This window comes from Rosa rugosa, chromosome 4 (genome assembly GCF_958449725.1).
Source record: "Rosa rugosa chromosome 4, drRosRugo1.1, whole genome shotgun sequence".
NCBI lineage: Eukaryota > Viridiplantae > Streptophyta > Magnoliopsida > Rosales > Rosaceae > Rosa > Rosa rugosa.
The window spans coordinates 42065997-42085482 of NC_084823.1; the positions used below are offsets into that span (position 1 = coordinate 42065997).

Genomic DNA, 19486 nt, shown 5'->3' on the forward strand with positions numbered 1-19486 from the left:
AATAATGATTTGACGGCTTATTAGGGCAACTGCTTACGCAACAGCTACCAACATTGTTAACGGTCAAGATCAGTGTGCGAGCTAGCATGTACTGAGAAAAATGTCCGCGTTTTGATAGTCTTTAGATTTGAATTGCACCAAGAGATTTTTTTATGACGAGTGAAGAGGTCATTAAGACGTCTTGTTTAAGAAACACTGTTAAATGTTTTGGGATTGAAGAGTTGGTAACCTATACGTTGAGATTAGGCACGGCCATCTTTCAAAGATGGTCTTCTTTTTTTTCTTTTTTTTTAACTTCTTAGCCCGCCCACCCATACATATGCAAGTAAGAACTGAACTCATGCCCTTTATAATGTTATATTTATAACTTACCAACAAGTCACAGCTCACCGACAGAGAATATTGTTCCTCTGGAGATTTCAAAATAGAAAGTCAGCTGGGACCAAAAGGTTGGCATGGGTTGCATACGTTTCAGAATTATCGGCACTATAAAACAATATAAAAGAAAATCCAACACCATATATAATTATAGTGTTAAGCTTAGCATGAAGCCTTACCTAAACCCTAATTTAAGAGACAATATGAACCAACATGGATTGGCTTGTTGAATTTTTGTTCGGACTCAATAAACGAACTGGCTTATTTAGATATGCCATTCTAGTTGCAAGTTGAATAATGATAAGTAGAACAGATTTAGGTATCCCTCATTCAAATCAAATTACATACCTAATATTAAATGCATTTAAACATGTGGCAATGCTAACTAAAGAAGAATTAAGATGATTTACATCAATGTTTAACTATCACATTAACTGTCAATCAGTGAGATAGTACTGACTGCATCATTTGATTTAAATGTGGTTAGTTTAGCATCACTTTGAAATTTGAAAAATTAGTTTGAACATAAGGTAATATTAGCTCAAAAAATAAGCACACCCCTAAAACAATTGAGCACTTCAAAATTCTATTTTAACTCTATGGTTTCAATTCCTACAGTTTTAATATCTTTTCTATTTTGCCTCTTGAACATATTATTGAAGGAGAAACTGAGAGTTGACTTCTTCTTTTAATTTTTTCATCTTCTTGTTATTCTTTTTTTTTTTTTTTTTTTTTCTGAGTGAGAGAAGGTGAAGATATAGATTCCGGACCACTTGAGCTAGATGACCCTTGAATTTAGAGTGAGTGGGCTGAAAATCAATCTAGGTCGGCTAATTAATCATATTCGCTTGTATACGAATGAACATCAATACATAATGAAGACAAAAGAGGTTGCCTTCACCATAAGTAACCTGTGTATTGTTATATACTTAACGGTGAATCAATCAACCCTGTGGGTGTTGAGAGTATACATCTCACACGGGAAATTGGGGACCTTACATATGGGTTTATAAGGGTTTTGACCACTCTATCCATTGTCAATTGACTTTGGATGTGAACCCCAGATTACTTTATCATGGTATCAGAGCAGGTTATTCCACGTGTGTACTCGTTACAGCCACACGGGCCCCACGTCACTCAATATAAGTTGTCCACGTGTATGGATTGACAATTCGCCACACGTGTGGGGCGTGTTGAGAGTATGAATCCCACATGAAAAATTGGAGACCTTGCAAATAGGTTTATAAGGGTTTGGATCACTCCATCCATTGCTAATTGGTTTTGGATGTAAACTTCAAATTACTTTATTAGTTGGTTCCTATAAATTGATCGAAGAAACCAACAAAAATCTCCAACTTCATTCTCTAACCTGCTTAGTACCAACAGTTGTGCCATATGTGGTCATCAATGTGGGATACTAGCAGTGAGAAACATGGAGATCTCAAAGCAGCTCTCACCATCTTCGCCATCATCATGACAACTGTTAGTTTCTGGTTCCTCCAGACTTGGAATAAGCACTCGAGGAACTCGAAACCAGCTCCATTGCCGCCTGGCCCTCATGGTGTTCCACTACTCGGTTACCTTCCATTTTTAGGTACCAACCATCACCACCAGTTCACAGATTTGTCAAGGGTTTATGGCCCTATTTACAGGATCCAACTCGGTACCAAACTAGTCATTGTGGTCAGCTCACCATCGCTGGTGAAAGAAGTGGTTCGTGACCAAGACACGATATTTTTCTACCGCAACGTTAAAGTGGCACAACGAATTCTCTCATATGGAGGATCCGATATAGTCTTTGGGACCCACGGTCCAGAGTGGAGGAAGATGCGCAAGATGCTCGCGAGTCAAATGCTAAGCAAAACCAACCTTGACGATTGTTATGCTCTGAGAAAACAAGAGGTTGTGAAGTCAATTAGGCATGTTTATAATGAAAAAATTGGGACCCCAATTGATTTTGGGCAGTTTGTAATGTCCACAACCTCCAACACATTCTCGTGCATGTTATGGGGTGGGACTCTACAAGGAGAGAAGGCATCTGATGTTGGATCCGAGTTTAGAAAGGTAGTGATGGAAATGATCTGGTTACTTCAGAAACCAAACGTCTCGGACTTTTTCCCTGTGCTTGCTAGGTTTGATATACAGGGAATTAGGAGCCGAGCAAAGAAGCTTCAGTCAGTAACTGAAAACATGTTCGATTCGATCATAGAAACTCAGATGAATAAGGATAAAAATGAGGGAGTACCAAAAAAACATGAAGGGAAGGGCTTTCTGCAGTTCCTCTTGGAGAATAATATAAATCAAGATAGTGCAACATCGCTTACAATGAAACAAGTGAAGGCCTTGCTCACGGTACGTTATCTACAAAGTGCTTCAAGTTCCACAATTTCTTTTTCTGATAAAAAAAAAGTTCCATAATTTCTAATTCTTTTTGTTGCTTTTATTTTCATATAATTGAAGGGTGTCACGCCCCGAATTTTGAATAATCAATTCAAATCCGAAACATGAATAATAACAAATTACAACTAACATCCTGAATTTTTTTCTCACAAACAACCACACTTCACAACTCTCAAATTTACAATAACCCAAATCCTCAAGTTATTTATTACAGCACACTCCCACCAAATCAAATTGTAATGCTCAAATGAGCTTAACTCGCCTCACTATTACAATTGCTGTAAAACTATAACCATTGCTCTAACCGCACGATCACCGTCCTGGTTCTCCTGTCCTGTAGGATTACCCGCTACACAATTTGAATAGTGTACCGGGAGTTGCAACAACACAAAACCCGGTAAGCTTTTTACAGCCAGTATGAGTAAACAAGAAAGAACTGTTGATTTATTAAATTACAATTCAAGTAAAATTCAACAGTATTACGTCTGCAAAGAGACATCAAACCACTCATGGAAAACCACAAGGAATACATTTTCACAATCCTCAAATCACAATACACCACACTGGTCCTGCAAACACCCAACCCACATAACACCACTCTGGTCCATCCCAATAACACGTTAGAGCTCTAACTGCCTCGTTACCTCTGACACCTTGGCCTAGGGTCAAGCAACGGCAAAAATACTTCGGTTAACACTATAACCGTCGCGCTTTGGACATCCCCATCCTCAGCACCATATACTTCGGTTAATAATAAACCGTCGCACTTTGGACATCCCCGTCCTCGGTACACAACTTCGGTTAATAATAAACCGTCGCACTTTGGACATCCCCGTCCTCAGTACACAACTTCGGTTAATAATAAACCGTCGCACTTTGGACATCCCCGTCCTCAGTACACAAACACTCCGGTTATCCATAACCGTCAAACTTCGGACACCTCGTCCTCAGAATCCTACATTCTCCAACTCTATACATACTCCAATGTAAATCATGAATATTAACAAGAACTCATCAATCATGATCATCACATATAAATATGATAAGTCAAATTTCAAACCATAATAAATAAATCATCACAATTCCACACTCTTCAATGTCACACCATTCCACATATAATCACGTAAATATATATATATATATATATATATATATATATATATATATATATATATACGTAATCACCCACTCAGGAATGACCACTAATACCAACTATAGTTCACACAAGAAAATCATGAAATTCATTTTGTATAATTAAATCATTTTACTTACCTATGGACCGTAGTTGATCAAGTCCATATGATTTAAAACAAATATTTATTCCATAAATATTTTCACACAATTACTACAGAAAATAAAGTAATTAAAGGTACTCGGTTCGTAATATGAACCACGTGAGGTTTACTCACCTCTAAATTCCCGCTGCGTCTTCTTAACAGCTCAAAATACAATTTCACGAATCGTCCGCCAAATCAAACCGTCGATCACCTAATCAAACATGACCTTAACTTAGCCAATAACTCAAAAACATAATCAAACGACAATCCAACGGTCGGATTGAAATTACATGATGATCCAACGGTCGGATCCTCACGGATCGCCTTCCTAATCACTGTTTTGCATTTATACGAAGATCCAACGGTCGGATCTTCGCCCATGACCACACAAAGCCACTGGGACAGTCATAAGATCATCATATCAAAACTACAAGTCCATCTGACGGTCCTAACTTCACAGATCACAAATCTAACGATCGAAATCGATCTAAACTTAAAAATTCATAACTTAATCATACGATATCCAAAAATTGCGTATAATATATCGAAATGATCGTATTGAAATATAGAATCTGAAAATGTACAGAAACCATATTTTTGATCCCCGGAGGTGGCCGGAAAGGGCCGCCGGAGTTAGTGGCAGAGCCGCCGCCGACCACCACCAATGGTGTCGGGGCCGGGCTGCTCTTCTTCCTCTCATCATGCTTGACAACTTTCATAACTAGCACGAAGTCTGAAAATGACCGGAAGGGGTCGAAAATTACCTTGAACAGTATGAAGGTGGCCGGAATTTTCCAGAAACCGGCGAGAAACTGCAGAAAACGGCGAGCTCCAATTCGACGTAAAAACGTCAATTTAAGGCTTTGATTCCTTCTGAAGAGTTGTTAAGAAACTCAAGAAGAACTCACTGGTTCAAAAATCACAGAAAAATATGGTCTGTAGCTCGAGATATACCGATCGAAAGCTTCGGTGGTCGGAAAAATTCCAGAATTTTGCAGAATCCGGCAAGGCTCGATTTCGACGTCAAAGCTTCAATTTCAGGCCTCGATGCCTTCTAGAGAGTTGTTAATAACATCAAGGGGAACCCACTGGAAAAATAATCAATCAAAACGATGCACTACAGCTCGAGATATCTTGATCGATAGCTCCGGTCTCGTTCTTGGTTGGGTTTGACTTGCAGCCACTGCTACGGGCCACGCCGCCGTGTGAGGCTGCTTCTGGGAGTTTCAGGAAGTTGAGGCGAGCTTGTGGATGGATTTTGGTGAGGATTGGTGACCGGTAGCTTGAGATATCAAGCTTGTTTCCAAAACGAGCTCAAACCGGGCGGAGCTTCCCGCCGCCGCTGGTGGCCGTGTCACGGTGCAAGGCTGCCTCTGGCAGCTGCGCAAGGCTGAGACGAAGCAAAAGGAAGTGGTTCGACGCCGTTTGGTGGCCGGTGGAGGTAGAGAGAGACCGAAGAGCCTTTGCTCTGTTTTCGGTTTCGGTCGAGCGAGAGAGAGAAAGAAGAAAAAAAAAAGAGAAAAAGAAAAAGAAGGAAGGAGACCCGGAGGAAAGGAAAAGGAAAAGGAAAAGGAAGAAAAAGAAATTTCTAAAAGAGAATCCGAGGAAAAGAGATTATAAAAAGAATCTCATATTTCCAAAATTCGTAACATAATTGTACGAACTCCAAAAATTTCGTTCGACATATGCACGCGATCATATCGACGAGCTCTACAACTTTTATGAAGGAAGTTTTTCCCAAATTCCGTACGTAGAAAAGTCGATTTTTCTTGAATCGCACAATTCGAGCTTTTGTTAAAACGAATATTTCGAAACTTCGATAATTCAAAAAGTTGAATTATTTCGGGTAATATTCGTGCAAAAGCACTTTAATCAATTCGCACAATTTCACGAGACGAAATGGAAAATTGCGGGTATTACAATCTACCCTCCTTAAAGAAATTTCGTCCCGAAATTTAATCGCGAGTCCATTTCTCCCGATTTAAAGTTTTCTGTAGTTTATACAGAATAAACTGTAGAAATTTTCGAAACTACTGCTCTACGTATAAAAATACGTCCGTATACTGAGTATATACAAGATTCCAAAAATAATGTAAGAGGTAAGTTTCGAACTCCTGACCTCAAACACGAAGGTCTTGCTCCCAACCACTGAAGCAAGAACTGCTTTCATTAATATATGCTCACTTGTTATATTTATTATGTCATAAGCGACATAAATAAAATATAAGTGGAGGCAAGTCTCGAACTCCAGACCCCCTAAACCAATGCTTCGCTCCCAACCACTGGAGCACAAGCTATGCTTAATATAATGTGTACAAACGTTAAACTTATTATGTCTTAAACGAACATAATAAAAATAAACGAGAGGCGAGGTTCGAACCTCAGACCTCTTGTACACGAACTTTACACTCAACCACTCGAGCACGGCTGCTCACGTTATTATCCATACCAATCCTTTTATTTAAACCAACTGTTTCAACTGTTTCAACAATTCGGCCCAAAACATCCAAGACTGTTGCAGAAACCCAGCCCAACGTATCCAAAACTGTTACAGAAATCCGGCCCAACTCATCCAAAACTGTTTCAGAAACTCGGCCCATCATGTCCAAAACTGTTTCTGAAACTCGGCCCATCAGGCCTCCACCCACAGCTACAGTGATGCCTTGATCCGAGACAGGCCCAAGTACGGCCCACTTGTGTCACGGCTTATCCCTTCCGTGATTTACGGCAGTCAAATCTGCTTTCGGCTACAGCTGTCTGCCACAGCGCCTCGAGATTCCCTCGGTCCCCTTACACGCTCTCCACGCGCCAACAACTTTTCCGGGTTTCAGGGCGACTTTAATCCAACGCGTAGAATGAATCACAGGAATCGTCCATCCAAAGGTGGAGATCTGCTCACCTTGTTCTATAAATAGGTGCATTCTGGAGATGCGACTGTTCACTCCAAAGGAAAAGAATTTTTCTTCCGAGTTTTAACCATTCTCTCTCAAATCTTCAGCCTTTCTCTTCTCAAATCTCCAGTCTTTTCCTCCGAAATCTTTAATCCTTCTATCTCAGATCTCTAGCCCTTCTTTCACCAATCTTCAATCCTTCTCTCACTCAGATCTCCAGCCCTTCTTTCACAATTCTTCAATCTTTCAACAAAATCTCCCTCAACACTCAACCATGTATTCCTCGATTTTCTCATCCTCTCACCCCATGACCAAAGAACCACAAACTCTGCAACTAATGGAGCTACAAACCCCGCAACAAATGGAACTACAACAACAGCAACCAACAGAGGAGGGAGGAAACACCCAAGCAGCCGGAAGTAGTGCTAACATGGATTTCTGGCGAAGCCGTACCAGGTGGATTCCTACTCCAGATCAAATAAGGATCCTCAAGGATCTTTACTACGACAAGGGATTTAAGTGCCCAACTACAGAGCACATTCACGAGATCTATCTCCAGCTGAACCAGTATGGACATGTTGAGGGCAAGAACATTTACTTTTGGTTCCAGAACGTCAGGGCTCGAGAGAAGCAGATGAAGAGGTGTAATCAGGCTGCCCAAGTGCCCATGGGAACTAGTTCTCCTGGTACTGGTGGATCCATTGATCTCAATTTTGGGTCCACTGGTTCTACTGGTGTTGGTGGATCCATCGACATCAATTTTGGGCCAGCTGGTGGATCCATTGACATAAATTTTGGGTCCACTAGTTCTACTGATGATGGTAGATCCATTGATCTCAACTTTGGTTCCACCTATTCTACTGGTAATGAAGGATTTCTTGATTTAAATTTTGTTTCATATTCTTCCTCACACTTCAACACTAATACCAGTACAACTCTTTTGGCACAACAGGAGGCCAAACATCCCTGCAACAACAAGGAGGAGATCACCAGGAGGTTGAAACTCTTCCTCTGTTCCCCGTGCACGGCGAGGACGTCTTTGGTAACCCGAAGACTACTTCCGAGGAAGGTAGCGCTTTTGGTTACTATTCTGGTGGCTCAGGCGGTTACCACAGTGACTCAAACGTTTCTCTTGAGCTCAGCCTCAACCCATCCGGAGCTGCTGACTAGGCTTAGTATAGCATAGTCCTCGTTTCCCTTTTTGTAATATAAAATCAATAAGATTGTGTGCATGTTTTCTTTTCTTTTTGTTTAACCAACAACAACACCAAGGATCGAACCTTGGTCACTCAATACTCTTTTCAAAACCATCGAGAACTCTGCTGCACACATCTTTCAAAATGATTTATCACAAACAATCATTCTAAACCTAGCAATCAATTAAGTCACACAGAGGTCAAGCTAGTATCCTCTGAGTCAAACCAAACACAATAATTTCGTCGCTAGAATTAGGGATTAATAAAGCTAAACACTTCCTGAGTTAGCTAGGAAAACCCCACGTCTTTAGAGTTACTCTTACAACTCTTATAGAATCTCGATAATTCCATCTATCAATTGCTTCAACAAAAACTCACCACAATTCAGTCCCTAACATTTAGCGATTCAGAAATCGAATCAAACTCCATATCACATAGTAATTCACTTGAACCACTATGGATACCTAACAAAGTCACTAAAGTCAATATCCGAATTTGTGTTTAACTATATCACCTAAAATCAATCACCAAAGGCACACAAAATTCAATTTCATTCACTTGAACAAAACTATAATCACAAGTCACGGTCAGGTCATCAACCCATGGTGTTCAAATGAATAAATTTCACATCCAGTTTTCCTAGTGAATCGTAACGTATCGTTCCAAAATGATGCAAGCAACATCAACCACGTATATAAGACACATCTCGCGAACTCAATTCAAATTCCGAATCATCAAAACTACTACTAATTCCAATTCTACCAACAATCCTGATTCTGAAGGAATTATAATACTCAACGACAACCCAAAACAATGGTCTCTCATCTCTAGCCATCGAGCACAAAATAAAATTCTTGTCTCGCACCTTAAACCCTGCTTAACAACTTACAAGCACAAGGAATAAGTAACCACAATAATTTCTTCCCTAACCTCAACCCTACTAACAAACTCCACAAGGACATCTCATTACAAAACAAGGTATTTAATCCTTGATACGTACATCCCATCCAAACATCTGTACGTCCAACTTAAGAAGACAAAATTTATAACAATTCATACTCGTATCCACACTAGGTACGTGCATAGGTCAACATCATGCCTTCAACCAACACTTCAACATCCAAAATGACCTCACTTCCATAAAACAAATCTCACCGACTCATCAGAGTTAAATCTAGAGGTCTCTATTCCTCGAAGATTACAACCTACGGAAACTAAACTTATTCTAATACGAACTTAGAAGACAACTCTACCGTCCTACAGACATACACGCTGTCTAGACCCCATACTAAGACATACCCAATGATTATACCAGTACCGAAGAGTATATGATGGGGATCCGCTGCAGACGGGCCATCACTCGGGGAGTACTGATTATCACCAAATATGTACCTTACGCTCTGATACCAAACTGTCACGCCCCGAATTTTGAATAATCAATTCAAATCCGAAACATGAATAATAACAAATTACAACTAACATCCTGAATTTTTTTCTCACAAACAACCACACTTCACAACTCTCAAATTTACAATAACCCAAATCCTCAAGTTATTTATTACAGCACACTCCCACCAAATCAAATTGTAATGCTCAAATGAGCTTAACTCGCCTCACTATTACAATTGCTGTAAAACTATAACCATTGCTCTAACCGCACGATCACCGTCCTGGTTCTCCTGTCCTGTAGGATTACCCGCTACACAATTTGAATAGTGTACCGGGAGTTGCAACAACACAAAACCCGGTAAGCTTTTTACAGCCAGTATGAGTAAACAAGAAAGAACTGTTGATTTATTAAATTACAATTCAAGTAAAATTCAACAGTATTACGTCTGCAAAGAGACATCAAACCACTCATGGAAAACCACAAGGAATACATTTTCACAATCCTCAAATCACAATACACCACACTGGTCCTGCAAACACCCAACCCACATAACACCACTCTGGTCCATCCCAATAACACGTTAGAGCTCTAACTGCCTCGTTACCTCTGACACCTTGGCCTAGGGTCAAGCAACGGCAAAAATACTTCGGTTAACACTATAACCGTCGCGCTTTGGACATCCCCATCCTCAGCACCATATACTTCGGTTAATAATAAACCGTCGCACTTTGGACATCCCCGTCCTCGGTACACAACTTCGGTTAATAATAAACCGTCGCACTTTGGACATCCCCGTCCTCAGTACACAACTTCGGTTAATAATAAACCGTCGCACTTTGGACATCCCCGTCCTCAGTACACAAACACTCCGGTTATCCATAACCGTCAAACTTCGGACACCTCGTCCTCAGAATCCTACATTCTCCAACTCTATACATACTCCAATGTAAATCATGAATATTAACAAGAACTCATCAATCATGATCATCACATATAAATATGATAAGTCAAATTTCAAACCATAATAAATAAATCATCACAATTCCACACTCTTCAATGTCACACCATTCCACATATAATCACGTAAATATATATATATATATATATATATATATATATATATACGTAATCACCCACTCAGGAATGACCACTAATACCAACTATAGTTCACACAAGAAAATCATGAAATTCATTTTGTATAATTAAATCATTTTACTTACCTATGGACCGTAGTTGATCAAGTCCATATGATTTAAAACAAATATTTATTCCATAAATATTTTCACACAATTACTACAGAAAATAAAGTAATTAAAGGTACTCGGTTCGTAATATGAACCACGTGAGGTTTACTCACCTCTAAATTCCCGCTACGTCTTCTTAACAGCTCAAAATACAATTTCACGAATCGTCCGCCAAATCAAACCGTCGATCACCTAATCAAACATGACCTTAACTTAGCCAATAACTCAAAAACATAATCAAACGACAATCCAACGGTCGGATTGAAATTACATGATGATCCAACGGTCGGATCCTCACGGATCGCCTTCCTATTCACTGTTTTGCATTTATACGAAGATCCAACGGTCGGATCTTCGCCCATGACCACACAAAGCCACTGGGACAGTCATAAGATCATCATATCAAAACTACAAGTCCATCTGACGGTCCTAACTTCACAGATCACAAATCTAACGATCGAAATCGATCTAAACTTAAAAATTCATAACTTAATCATACGATATCCAAAAATTGCGTATAATATATCGAAATGATCGTATTGAAATATAGAATCTGAAAATGTACAGAAACCATATTTTTGATCCCCGAAGGTGGCCGGAAAGGGCCGCCGGAGTTAGTGGCAGAGCCGCCGCCGACCACCACCAATGGTGTCGGGGCCGGGCTGCTCTTCTTCCTCTCATCATGCTTGACAACTTTCATAACTAGCACGAAGTCTGAAAATGACCGGAATGGGTCGAAAATTACCTTGAACAGTATGAAGGTGGCCGGAATTTTCCAGAAACCGGCGAGAAACTGCAGAAAACGGCGAGCTCCAATTCGACGTAAAAACGTCAATTTAAGGCTTTGATTCCTTCTGAAGAGTTGTTAAGAAACTCAAGAAGAACTCACTGGTTCAAAAATCACAGAAAAATATGGTCTGTAGCTCGAGATATACCGATCGAAAGCTTCGGTGATCGGAAAAATTCCAGAATTTTGCAGAATCCGGCAAGGCTCGATTTCGACGTCAAAGCTTCAATTTCAGGCCTCGATGCCTTCTAGAGAGTTGTTAATAACATCAAGGGGAACCCACTGGAAAAATAATCAATCAAAACGATGCACTACAGCTCGAGATATCTTGATCGAGCTCCGGTCTCGTTCTTGGTTGGGTTTGACTTGCAGCCACTGCTACGGGCCACGCCGCCGTGTGAGGCTGCTTCTGGGAGTTTCAGGAAGTTGAGGCGAGCTTGTGGATGGATTTTGGTGAGGATTGGTGACCGGTAGCTTGAGATATCAAGCTTGTTTCCAAAACGAGCTCAAACCGGGCGGAGCTTCCCGCCGCCGCTGGTGGCCGTGTCACGGTGCAAGGCTGCCTCTGGCAGCTGCGCAAGGCTGAGACGAAGCAAAAGGAAGTGGTTCGACGCCGTTTGGTGGCCGGTGGAGGTAGAGAGAGACCGAAGAGCCTTTGCTCTGTTTTCGGTTTCGGTCGAGCGAGAGAGAGAAAGAAGAAAAAAAAAGAGAAAAAGAAAAAGAAGGAAGGAGACCCGGAGGAAAGGAAAAGGAAAAGGAAAAGGAAGAAAAAGAAATTTCTAAAAGAGAATCCGAGGAAAAGAGATTATAAAAAGAATCTCATATTTCCAAAATTCGTAACATAATCGTACGAACTCCAAAAATTTCGTTCGACATATGCACGCGATCATATCGACGAGCTCTACAACTTTTATGAAGGAAGTTTTTCCCAAATTCCGTACGTAGAAAAGTCGATTTTTCTTGAATCGCACAATTCGAGCTTTTGTTAAAACGAATATTTCGAAACTTCGATAATTCAAAAAGTTGAATTATTTCGGGTAATATTCGTGCAAAAGCACTTTAATCAATTCGCACAATTTCACGAGACGAAATGGAAAATTGCGGGTATTACAAAGGGACATTTTGGTATTACTTCAGTAGTTGAAGTGGTTTTCTTGAGGAACAATTTTCTTAGAAGCAATTTTGCTAGGAGTGAGTATTAACAGTAAAAAATAAAAATTCCATGTAAAAATTACAAGTTAATTATTTTACTTCAAAAGGCACTAAAACTATGTTAAACTATTTTTGTGAGACGTCATAACTAACTCTTCTATTACTTGCATATTTTATTCTCTTTTGTGCACGTACATACATATGGTTCATCTAAAAAAAACGTACACAAAAAGTTTTCCTCAATTTTTTTTCATAAATTACCAGTTAGACCTCTTTCAATTAAAAAAAATAATATTTCCCATAATACCCTTGAATAAATTTTAAAAATAGGCAAAACTCTATCCAACCCCATCTCTATGCCTAATTCTCTCTCCATCTCCGTATTTCTCTCTCTTTCCCTATGCAAAATTGCATACTAAAGCCCAATTCTAAGCAACAAAGTACGTCGTTGGTGTTTTACCTATCATGGCACGTTCTACCATGATAAACTATCATCTTATAAATAGACCTGTAAAAAAAAAAAAAACAACAAAGACCTGTAAATTGACCAGATTCTGATCCGTATCCGCTCCGGATCCATGGTTATTAGATGGGTTTGAATTGAAAATTTGATCCATTAATAATCCAGATCGGTTAATCCATTTATTTAATGGATTAAACACGGATTTAGATTTATCCGATCCGTTAATAATCCGGTCTATTTATAATAATTACATATTATTTTTATATCTAAAATATTATTTTTCAAAATATTAAATATCAAATATTAAGAATACCTATTGTTTTAAATATAAAATAATAAATATATGTATATTATAAAAAAAATTAAAATAATAATAAATAAATAAAACTTTTGCAGATATCTAAAGGACGTTCATCAATGAAGTATTGCTTTGAAAATTTAGTATTTTGATTACCTTAGTTTCTCGTTGTAAGGAATATTTTGGTTATGTAATTCAATTTTTTTGCGATACTCTTCAGTTTATTTTAATATTATCCTTTAATATTTTATATCATAATAAAAATTAATATTACTATTTAAGATTTGAAAATATTCATTATTATAAACGGATCGGGTTGGAATTTTTTGTTACTAAACGGATTTGAATTTAGGTCTATCCGGTCTATTTACAGGTCTACTAATAAATATGGTCAATTGATTGCTTGGAATTTTCAATTAAAAACAAAAAACACGCATTATTAATTACAACAGTAACTAGCAGTGTGAGAGGAAAGAGAATGGAAATTATGGATTTGGCCATTTGGGATAAAGGATGGGAGGAGAGACTAGATGGTGGGAAAATTGCAACTGTGCAACGATGAAGATAAAGGTGAGAAAAATAGAAAGAGTACGGTGAACGTTAAGAGGCTTTCCCGTGTAGAAGCATATTGACTTTTTTTTTCTTTTTCCATCTATTTTTTCAGAGGGTATTACAGAATTAAAAATTGTTCAAAAATTAAAAATTGTCTAAATGTCAATCTAAGAGATATGAATAGAAGTACTCATCTTAAAATGCCCATGAAACTTTTGTTTCTCGTTCACTAAATAGATGTGCACTCATATTTACAAACTTGTATTTACAAAATTCCATAGGACATAGTGGTGGCAGGAAACGACACCACAGCAGGAATAATTGAATGGGCAATGTCGGAGCTGATACAACATCCGGATGAATTGAGAAAAGTCCAAGAAGAACTAACAAAAATTGTGGGGATAAACAACTTAGTTGAAGAGTTTCATTTGCCAAAATTACATTACTTAGATGCAGTGATCAAGGAGACATTTCGTTTGCACCCTGTACTGCCGCTTCTAGCGCCCCGATGTTCAAGCCAATCCACCACCATTGGTGGCTATTACATACCTAAAGGTTCCATTGTTTTTCTCAATGCTTGGGCCATACACAGAGATTCAAGTGTCTGGGACGATCCCTTGGAATTTAGACCCTGGAGGTTCCTAAACACTGATACAAGCAATAGCTTTGGGTACCAAGGAAATAACTTTCACTATCTTCCATTTGGCTCAGGGAGAAGAATATGTCCTGGGATTCCCTTAGCAAAGAGGATACTAGTCTATGTGCTAGCTTCATTTTTGCATTCGTTTGAGTGGACATTGCCTAATGACGCAACGGTTGACCTTTCAGACAAATTTGGGATTGTGACAAAGAAAAAGGCTCCACTTATTGTTGTACCAACACCCAGGTTATCCAATTTGGAGCTCTATGCTTAAAATCAATTTCCTTAATGCCAATGTTAACCATGCATGCAAGTGATGCAACAAGCACTTGGCTATAGCTGTTTCTGGTCCAACTGTTCCCTAATCCTTAATTGTTGTGTGCTTTGATATATATTGTAAAATTAAATGGAGAATGTACGGAAAAATAAACGTTTTGTGGTTAATTTGTCTAGTATATCACTCATGATATGTGTTGTGATTTTTCCTAAAATCTTATTCAGACAACATGCTTTGTTAGATAATGCGCATCTTGAGTGCAGGTTCTATTGCTAATGTAAATAAATTATTATTTGTTCAAGTAAATCCAGAATATATGTCTTGCCCAAACTTTAGGTCACTTGCTCTAGTTGTAATAAGATTTATATTAGAGATATTCTCGGAGAATCTTGGTAGAGATCTAATCAATGTACAATTATGTTTCCATGTACAACTCTATCTCTATGCTTGTAATCCTCTATATAAAGAGACCCCTATTATCAATGAAAGCACGACTCAATTCTCTCCCAATTCAGTTTTCCGAAAATACGTTATCAGTACGACGCCCTAACCCTAAAACTTAATAGCCAAAACCTTGAAACCCTTTCAGCCCCTGCCGTACGTACACCTTGAAACCCTCGACACAAGGAGTCCAAAACTGGCGGAAGAACAACCAGAACCTGCCGGAAACCTACCGAACCGGCCACTGGAAGCTCCAAACCACCTGCAGCAAATACTTCACCGGATCAACACCTTCTGGACCTCCAATTGCTACCAAATTTTGCCAGCAGCAGCGTCTCGATCCCAGGATTCAGGAACTGGAAGCAGAACCCTAAACACTGGTCTAGAAGTTACTGAACCGGCTGCCACAGTGACTGAACCTCCTTCACAAAAATCGGCAGAAGAAGAAAAGAAACTTTCAACCCAAAAAGAAAAGAAATAGGCTGACATGGCCCAAGTCAGGAGGAAGGCTCGACCCAGAAGAAAGAAAGAAAAAAAAAGGCCTGCGGCCCACCCTCAGTCAAAGACAGAAGAAGAAGTCAATGCCTCAATGGGCTTGGGCCGAAGCAAGAAAAAAAAATAAAAAAAGGAAACAGGCCTAGGCCGAAGTAAAAGAAAAAAAAAAAGAAGGGAGAAGGGCAGCCCACCAGCCAACCTCCGGCCACTTTCCGACGAGATTTCCGGCGACTTTTCCTGCCAGATTTCCTACACTTTTCCGACGAATTTCCGATCACTATTTCGAGGTATTTTTTACTAAAAGTTCCCATTTTTGAAGTTTTTATTATTGTTTTTCTCTTCTTTTTCCTCGGGGACTTGCAACCTCCCTTCTTCTACCCCCGTTTCTTCTTCATAGGGGAGACTAAAAGCCAAACTGTGGGGGTTCGTGCTTACTCTAAACTTGGAGCTTGTAGAGTCTTCCAAACTTAGAGTTTGTTAAGAAGATATGATCGGCCACACATCATTATTTCGATCTAATCCAATACCTCTTAGAATCGGATTTCTTGGAAGCGACTATGCTCAGAAGATATAAACTATTGTTATTACTGTGCAGTCGGTATATTAATGCGGAAAAAAATTATTGAAACACTAGATAAATTGATAATATCTCAATGACTCCACACCCACTGACGACCTACCCATGTTAATAGGGTGTATAGAGTGATGAGTAAAAGTTTAAACATATCTAGTAACTAAAAAATAACGGTATGGCAGAGAGAAGGTGTAGAGAGGACACCGTGGGTTGCAGCACGCGTTCTCGAATCCTTGATTTTGATGTAATCTTTGGCCTCCACTCCAGCTTCTACTCCCAAATCCATGAAAACAAACGCAAAATATCAACAAATTAGCATCGAAACAAAAGAAACAACAACAGAAACAAAATTAACAAGTGGAACGCATAAAAATGGTTCAAGAAATTAAAGGAAAAATAGGTCTGCAATTGAAAATTGAGAGGACTCACCGACACTGGAGAAGCCGACGCCGCGGCGTTTCTTAGGCTAGAAGAGTGTCGTCAGCGGGGGGTCCTTTCTTCTGGCCCATTGTTTGTTTGGGTTAGGATTTTGGGAGCGGGAAATAAGAACAAAATCTGCGATGAGGAAGAAGAAGGTGTAGGTACAGATCGAGTCTCGAGCACCGAATCTCAACCGCAGCTCCCGTCGTCTTCATGATTGTCATCGGCTTCCAGTTCGTCTCTAGGTCGCTTTCCAGTTGGATATGGAGGTCCAATGGTCACCGGTGACTCGACTCCAGCCGGAGAAGGATCGGCGCAAAACAACATCGACTTCGGAGACGGCGAGGGGGTCGATGGAGAGTCGGAGAGTCCTAGAGAGAGAACTGATCTGGTTTTGAAATTGAAACATAAATCGGGTAGGTTACTAATAGGGGTAAAATCGGAAACAAAAATATCATAAACTGACCTTTTTTAACATTACTTCATTATTAACAAGGACTAAATTAATATTACTAACAATTCATGATGGACCTTTTTATCAAGTGGGAAATTTAGGTGACCTTTTTATCAAGTGGGAAATTAGGTGACCTTTTTATCATTTCATACTCTAATTTGACATTTTCCATAATTTCCCTATTTTCTTTTATCTTGGCTTTGTAGAGGAAATGATCCTATATATGTGAAAAACTTGGTTCGTCAGTTACCACCTATGATTCTTCAGCAATTTTGTAGGCATCTATATATCTCATTGAGACTTGAGAATGAGTTCCTTATTTTGGTAAATATAAAATTATATTAACCAAAAGAAATTTAGACAAGTACTATAGCTTTCTCAAAACAGATAATCACTAAAACCCTTAAACTATGAACTAAGAGCATATTTAGCAATGCTATCCATTTTTAAGTCAAATTTTAGCTAAACTAGCTAAAAAGTTATTTTAGCTAAAAAGTTATTTTAGCTAGCCACCTTATAATTACGTCTGCATCAATGCTCTCTATTTTTAGCTAGTTTTGAATTTATATTATTATTATTTTTTTGATCAAAAGAGGTCAGCCCATTATAATTCAGCAAGCAGTACAAAAACGAAACACCCCTAAGGGGTCGACAGAAAGAATCGTTCCTTAGAGCACCCTAAGACTCCTATTCTAAACAAGAACAAGAACCCAGCATACCCCTAGTACACCCACCTTTTAGAAAGTCCACGCACCATTATTTCAAACAAAGATCTAGGAACTCCGAAGCAGGACTAAAAAACCCTCAGAGCTACTAGTCTTTGCGACCAAGATTAAAAATCAAATAATATTTGGAGTAGAGGATGACATGTCACCATCCACTCCATCTTCATTCATCAGAACAGTCCAAGTTAAGGAGCCCCAATCAATCTCAGCCCAACAAAAGACCCAATCAGCCCACAGGGAGCCCACCATCCAAAATAGAGCCCAAAGACCCCAGCTATGAGCAAAAGTCCACTCCAGGCCCAAAAACCTTGGAACCCAATAGCAAACCCTAGCCTCCCTAGCAACCAAGCAGCCGCCCCCCTCAGCAAAACCACCTTCACCACTGCCGCCGCAGTCTTTCCCATCACCACCGCAAAAGTCTTTGTCACCGCCGCCGAGATTTCGACCTAATAGAAGAAAGTGCAATTCTTGAATTGGAGAGAGGGCTCCATCACCATCATCACTGTCTAATTGTAATCCCGCTACAGTCCTTGCCACCGAAGAGGAAACCCATTCGCCACCGACGTCGTCATCCTCGATCACCATAAACACCAATCGACCCCATCTTATCAGATCTGGACTCAAATCGACCTGAGCAACACAACCATCACCAAGTCCCCATCCTACATCACCTAACCCAAGCAACAAGGTTGAGAACGAGGAAACTCGCGCCATCGCAGCCAAGATGACCGCCATCAGAGGCTCCGGTCGATCAAGAAGACAAAACCGATCCAGGCATAAATTCAAGGGGGGTCGAAGCCAATTACCGTCGCCACCAAGGAGAGGAGGAGAAAGAGAGGTGTCCCCGCCCTTCCAAATCCAAGGTTCAGAGCCATCATGTAGATGGGAAACCTCTCTGCCGAGAGTCAGAAAATTTGCAGCACCGCCGCCGCCAATCAAGGCCGGCTGCGACCTTAGGGTAGCTCTCGAGAGAAGAGAGAGCGTCATCACTAGCAATATAATTTATATTATTTTTTAAACGAAGATTAAACAGTTTAAATGTATTTATAAATTACATAAAATAACTTAAAATGAATGTTTTAAATTATAGAGAGCCTCATCCCGCTCTCTATACTCAGGAGCGAGATAGCTAAAAGTTATAATAGAGAGCCACTTAGGAGTCTGGTGCAGCTGCTAAAATAGATAAAAAGCTAAACATATTCTCCAAAATAGCTAAGGAGCCAAAATAGAGAGTCTGCTAAAGATGCTCTAATTAACAACATAATCAGCAATGAGGAGAGTGTATCTGGTTATGCATAACCATAGCTATCCAATCCAGCCCATCAAATAGGCTCCCTCTTCTGATCGGACCGCCTTTCTTTGCGAAACATAAAATTCTAGTGTGTCTTAAATGCTATATATAATTATTCAATATTCATACTAGAAACTCCAC

The 19486-nt window shown here is 39.5% G+C and overlaps 1 protein-coding gene and 2 long non-coding RNA genes across 3 annotated transcripts; 1 reads left to right on the forward strand and 2 right to left on the reverse strand.

The window, feature by feature from the left end:
- Positions 1 to 1726: 1726 nt before the first annotated feature.
- LOC133746363 (labd-13Z-ene-9,15,16-triol synthase, chloroplastic-like) lies at positions 1727 to 15138 on the forward strand. Its single transcript, XM_062174544.1, has 2 exons — positions 1727 to 2730; positions 14310 to 15138. Exons 1-2 carry the CDS (start codon positions 1774 to 1776, stop codon positions 14940 to 14942), a joined length of 1590 nt encoding a protein of 529 aa, XP_062030528.1. The 5' UTR covers positions 1727 to 1773; the 3' UTR covers positions 14943 to 15138.
- On the reverse strand, positions 2857 to 5566 carry LOC133746372 (uncharacterized). Its single transcript, XR_009864098.1, has 3 exons — positions 4820 to 5566; positions 4188 to 4266; positions 2857 to 3127 (listed from the first exon to the last, which is right to left on the reverse strand). It is a non-coding gene; the product is annotated as an uncharacterized LOC133746372 (long non-coding RNA).
- On the reverse strand, positions 9553 to 11746 carry LOC133746371 (uncharacterized). Its single transcript, XR_009864097.1, has 3 exons — positions 11522 to 11746; positions 10890 to 10968; positions 9553 to 9841 (listed from the first exon to the last, which is right to left on the reverse strand). It is a non-coding gene; the product is annotated as an uncharacterized LOC133746371 (long non-coding RNA).
- Positions 15139 to 19486: the final 4348 nt, after the last annotated feature.

What these genes read in the sequence shown, in the direction of transcription:
- LOC133746363 (XM_062174544.1), top strand. Translation starts at nt 1,774, where the DNA reads ATGTGGTCATCAATGTGGGATACTAGCAGTGAGAAACATGGAGATCTC. An exon ending in AAGTGAAGGCCTTGCTCACG is followed by an intron (nt 2,731 to 14,309) that starts GTACGTTATCTA and finishes AAAATTCCATAG; the next exon opens with GACATAGTGGTGGCAGGAAA.